The sequence below is a fragment of the Labrus bergylta genome, chromosome 11 (genome assembly GCF_963930695.1).
Source record: "Labrus bergylta chromosome 11, fLabBer1.1, whole genome shotgun sequence".
NCBI lineage: Eukaryota > Metazoa > Chordata > Actinopteri > Labriformes > Labridae > Labrus > Labrus bergylta.
The window spans coordinates 29,159,550-29,165,549 of record NC_089205.1 but is presented as its reverse complement, the minus strand read 5'-3'; the positions used below and the strand labels follow the sequence as shown (position 1 = coordinate 29,165,549).

Here is a 6,000-nt window from a genome sequence, read left to right as displayed (position 1 = left end):
GCCACAGGTCGGATTCGAACCCGGTCCGCCCGTTTTCGAGCACTACAGCCTGCTTACAGCGGCTCATGTAACCACCATGCTAACAGAGTTTCTCATCGTGGTGAATGTAAAGGAGGAATCTGCTGCAGAGTGAAGGACTCGTTTTAACAGCTGCTCTCTCTCTCTCTTTGTTTAATCCTCACTTTTCTTTATTCACTCACTCATCCCCGCTCCCTTCCCTCAGACCCCCCCTTCTTCTTCCCCTCCACCTCCTCCTTCTTTTACTTCATGTTCTTTTCTGTCGTCTGTTGCTTTTTCCTTTTTACTTGTTTCTCTCTTTTCCCAACTTTTGTTCTCTTTCGTCTTTCTCTCTGTTGCCCTCTTCTTTTTGATAGTCTTTCTCTTCCTTTACTCTTTGTTATTTAGCTCCTTCTCTCCTTCCCTTACATACACACTCTGCATTATGTATCCCTCAGCTTCTCTGTCTTTCTTCCTTCTTATTCCCCAATCTCACTCTGATCCAAACATCTCTCCACCTCCTCATCCTCTCTTTTGCTTTCTCCCTTTCCCTCTCCCCTCATCATCTGTTTTCTCCCCAATCTTTCTATTCCCCCCCCCCCCCCCCCCCCCTTCCTCCCCCCTTAGTTTCCTGTCCCACTTGGCTGCAGGTCAGCAGTAGGATCCCTGCAGCACCCGGCGTCTCATGTTCCCTCCACAACCCAGCTCTCTCTCTCTCTCTCTGGAAGAACGAGAAACTCTGAATCTGGTGACTTTATTTCACTGTGTTTCTAATAACTTAATCACTTATATTCAAAACAAATGTTGAAAGCAGGCAGAGGACGGCGCAAAACGAGCTTCATGAACACTAGTGAGAAGAGGAAAATCGATTGGAGAGATGTAACGAGGTGTGAAACTGTCTGAGACATCTTCTGAAAGAGTTTAAAGACGTCTGTTAGCGACAGAGAGGAGCGGCATTGACTCTCTCCTGCTCCTTCTTTTCCTCTCTCTGGATCTCCTTGTACACACACACACACACACACACACACACACACACACACACACACACACACACACACACACGGGCCTATTATGGTAGTTGGTTCAGATTCCCAGTGAGCGTGACATCATGTAGCCTCAATCAAAACCAGACTCCAGCTAAACCTCAAATACAGAGAGCAGCAGGAATGAAGGCTTACATTACAGGACAACACACACACACACACACACACACACACACACACACACACACACACACACACACACATACACACACACACACACACACACAAACACACACACACACACAGCTATCATCTATCAAACCCCCTTTCCATCGGGCAGAGAGGAATTCTGAGATTGTCGCTCTGAGTTCTGACACTGAACTTAAAAACGGTGTGAAGTTCAAAACGCCGACGTGCAGTCTGAGATCTTTACAACATGTCAGGACTGAAGGAGGGAAGGAGATATTTCTTTATAGAGACTAATGCTGCACTTCAAACACGCTGCATCATTTAGCTTTTGTGTATTGAGCTTACTCTCGTTTGTAGTTGCCTACAAAGACGATGAAGGTATCTTATTCTTAAACCATCGTTAGAGCGCCATCAATGGGAGCTGGTGTGTCGTTAGTACACAAACTGTTTTTACTGAAGCCTGCTGAAATGTAATTGGTCAACACAGCTCAGACAACAGATGTACTACAAACAGACACCAGAACACTCCCCATGCGAACACATTCTACATTTTGAAGAAGAATCGTTGAGCAGAGGTCGCCCGTTACTTAAAGGCAGGGTTTGTGATTTACTAAAAACTAGCATGATTTTGAAAGTAGTATTCCCTCAGTGCCCCGTCTGCAACCCCCCCCACCCCCCCCACCCCTTTGTGCTCCCTCTAAAGCCACGCCCCCTCAATTACATGCACAAGCGCCATTGCTCCAGAAGTGGACCTCAGCTCATACTTTGAGTGTGGGCTCGAGCATGTGAGGGGTAGAGAACGAGCAGGGAGACAGGGAGGCGTGTGATTGGTTCTTCAGATTGGTACCTCGTGGCAGACATTGGTTGAAGTTTTAACAGGATTACAAACTGATACAGATGACAGATTTTCTTTGTTCCTTTTTCAGAGCACATGAGTTATTCATTTCTGTCAGGACCTAAAGACAATTTACACCAAAATCTGAAAAAGTGGATCTGGAGGAAATGACCAACCCTGACTTTAAAGTTGGGGATTTAAAACTCAGCTAACCAACTAAAAGTCAGTTAATCAATAATAAGACCAGTTCTTTAGAAGTCTTCAGTTTTTAAATGTGACCTCTATGTGTGGATGAAAAGAGAGAGAGAGAGAGAGAGAGAGAGAGAGAGAGAGAGAGAGAGGAGGATTAACCAACGAAGAAGAGAGATGTGGTGATGAGAGAGCGAGCCGGAGGACCGGAGGTCAGAGGGAAGAAACTGACAGACAGCTGATACACCTGATGACAGGCGAGCGATGAGGGGTGTGTGTGTGTGTGTGTGTGTGTGTGTGTGTGTGTGTGTGTGTGTGTGTGTGTGTGTGTGTGTGTGTGTGTGTGTGTGTGTGTGTGTGGGAGGGAGAGAGACTGTGTGTCATGGCAGAGGATGAAAGCAGCAGTAAATTCTCTCTTTCACTTCAAAAGGATGTTTCACACTCCAACCTGACAGACCGAGGCACACACACACACACACACACACACACACACACACACACACACACACACACACTGCTCCGGCTAACTCCCGCTGCACCTGGACCAATGATGGATGAATCTTACACAATCAAAAAACCGAGTCAGCAAATTCTCTCAAAAACTATTTTTCATTCAAACTTCTCTTTGAAAAACGTTTTTTTTTTTTTTTTTTTTTTTAAATTTTAACTCAACAAAAAGAACTCCGACACATTCCTTTGTTGGCATGAAATATCGGCTGATTTATGATCAGCGCAGCAGGAATAAACACTCTCAGGTGAAGAAAATGGATCATTCCTAAATGTTGGGACACATAAAGTGTGTTTCTTTGGCTTCATGATGCTGAATTGACTTTGAATAACAAGCTGTAAACTTATATCAACTCCTAAACTTCTTGTGTGTAGTTGTGCAGCAAACATGTGAATAAAAAGACAATAAAGAAACTAACTACCTGGACAAGACAAAACAAGGATAATAAAGACACAAACTAGGAGATCAAATGTTAAAAGTAATTCCTTTAGGGGGGCAGGAGCGTAGTGGTTAGTGCACGTGACCCATGGATGGAGGCTGAAGTCCTCCAAGCATGGCTGAAACTTAAACATACAGAGCTTCTATTTTGAAGTTAATTCTTCCTGTTTCCTGCTCCAAAAAAAAAAAAAACAGTAAATGTTGTTACTGTGTCGATGTTTACGAAATATTTATAAATATAAGAATCATTTTGTTTGTCAAAGCTTAACCTTAAATCCTCCTGAAATTAACAAAATAAAAGTCTTTATTTACTGTGAAGAGAAAATGTAATCTTCTCTCTCCCTGATTTCAAACTCTATCCAATGCCGGATGGCCTAGCGGGTATATCACGCACCACATGTACAGAGGCTATAGTCCTCATCGTAGGAGCTGATGGATCTGTTCAGACCCGACCCTGACCCCGACCCTTTGCTGCCCCCCCCCCCCCCAACTGTCTCCTCCCAACACGTCCTGTCTCTCAGCTGTTCTTTCCAAAAAAGGTAAAAATTCCCCAAAAATATCTTTAAAAAAAAGACTTAATTAATAAACGTTTACCCATGATGCAATAGAGGGCGGAGGAGGAGTATGTGCGTGTGTGTGTGTGTGTGTGTGTGTGTGTGGACACCAGCTGCAGGTAAACAGGCCCAGAGGCATTCACACCTGGCTAGTAAATCAGGGCAACAGCTAGCCCCTCCTACACACACACACACACACACACACACACACACATACACACACACACACACACACACACACACACACACAGTTCGATCAGTTTAGTAAAAGACAAAGAGAGGCGGGTCTTAAGCCTCCTGGCAGACGTCGACAACACGTCTGTTTATTTTTTTGATCTGTCAGTGGAGCTCGACCTCTTACCTCCACGATGCTCTTCAGATCTCTGACGTACGCTTGTTCTGTCTCTACGATCTCCAGAATGACTCGCTCCAGCCGGGAGAGCTGCCTGGGCGTCGCCGCTGCTGCTGCTGCCGCCTGATTGGCTACTTGTCCATTATGGGTGTGGCCGCCACTTGACGCCTTGACCACACAAACTCCTCCTCCTCCTCCAGGGACTCCTCCTCCATGGGGCGTGACAAGAGGAGTCAGGTCCAGGCTGATGTCGGAGCCGTTCCTCTTCGGCGTGGAGGACGTCGAGGAGGCGTTGTAGGTCGGCACGGCGCCATACGGCAGAGAGGAGGAAGAGGAGGACGAGGAAGAGGAGGACGAGTGGGAAGTGTCCTGCAGGGATGCAGAGGACGCAGAGGAGGAGAGGGAGGCGGGACGCTCGCCGTCAGAGCAGGCGGTGTTGACCGAGGTGCAGGAGGAGGACGAGGCTCCTCGATCGCCGGATGACATCATCCGACCAACAATCCCACTCAGAGACGAGACCGAGGAGGGACGCTTGGCGGCTGCGGAAACACAAACAGAGAGGAAAAGATTTTAGTTTGAAAGCCGAGTTACGAACATCAAAATAAACGCAAACAAACAAAAACAAGAAGAGACCTCTTTTACAGAGAACACAGGTGGTGACAGGAAGTGACCAGAGGTGCTGACAGGAAGTGACCAGAGGCAAAGCACAACATCAACAGCTGTTCTAGAGAGTTCTAATCAGCATCAAAACCATCCTACATATCATCATCATCATCATTAAGGTCGTAGGTGTTCATAAAGAGATGGGTCTTTAGCTTTTTCTTAAAGGTGTAAAGGGACTCTGCAGATCGAATCACGTTCCACCACCGGGGGGCGACAGAGGAGAAGATTCCTACAACTGATGGCGTGATCTTTCAAACATATATTGCTTGTTTTTTTAAAAATAAGTTAAAAATAAGTCAGGTGAACAAAGTTAAGCCAAGAAAAATGTCTTCTGCCCCTCGCACTTAATGGTTCTTAATTATGGCGCGTTCTTATTCATAACTCCTTTCTTGAACGTGAGTGGAGGAGGGTTGGAGGTGTGTCTCTGGAGGAGAGCGGAGGCTTCAGTATAGAGGAGGCGTGGCCTAACAGCAGTTTGTTTTGGTTTCATGTTGGTGCTCATCTACTGGATCCAAGAGTCGCACATTCTGCCTTTAAAAACATCTGAGTAGTTCTCCTTTTATAGAAAGGTGTCGAGGTGTAAAGTAATGCTTGAAAACAGCAGTCTCTGCAGTAAACACACACAGAAACAAGCGTGTTTCATGTTTTGTCCTCATACCAGCTTTTTTATAAAGTGTTTCTCAGAACCAGCTGGAGAAGCTAAACCATCTACATGCAGCAGCGTACATACCTGCATGATTTCAAGCCAAAGCAGGAAGAACGAAAAAAACAAAAAAAAATGCTTCAAATATGCCAATTTTCTCATCATTAAATCAAAGTTTAACTGCAGCTTTGTATCTCAGAGTAAACAGGAAGTGTGTGTGCAGCAGAGTGAAAAAGGTTATTCTTCGCTTAGTGAGTCTGCTGATGTGAAAAGAGGTTTCAGAACATCGTGCATTCAGAGGTACTTCATCCTTTAGTGCATGGGCTTTAAGTTCTCAAACACTTTCATGCAGAACACTTTAAGTGTGTTCGCATCTCATGACTCATCACAGCGGCCGTGGGTCAAAACCGACCTCGGCCCTTTGCTGCAAGTCATCCTCCACGCTCATTCCCCGTCTCACTTCAGCTGTCGTTAGCATCCATCCATCCATTATCTATGCTGCTTTACCCGTTTGGGGCTGTGGGGAGCCGATCCCAGCTGTCATTGGGTAAGAGGCGGGTACACCCTGGACTGGTCATCAGTCAATCACAGGGCTGTACACCGGTCGATTACAGGTGAATTAAGAGTCACCAGTTAACCTAACGAGCAT

The 6,000-nt window shown here is 45.8% G+C and overlaps 1 protein-coding gene across 1 annotated transcript in view; it reads right to left on the bottom strand.

Moving 5' to 3' along the window:
• Window positions 1-6,000, bottom strand: part of plekhg2 (pleckstrin homology domain containing, family G (with RhoGef domain) member 2) — a 60,582-nt gene that overhangs the window by 30,938 nt on the left and 23,644 nt on the right. The window contains exon 2 of the mRNA XM_065960547.1: window positions 3,953-4,584. Coding sequence (XP_065816619.1) covers window positions 3,953-4,584 — 632 coding nt within the window. The remainder of the gene's footprint in view (window positions 1-3,952; window positions 4,585-6,000) is intronic.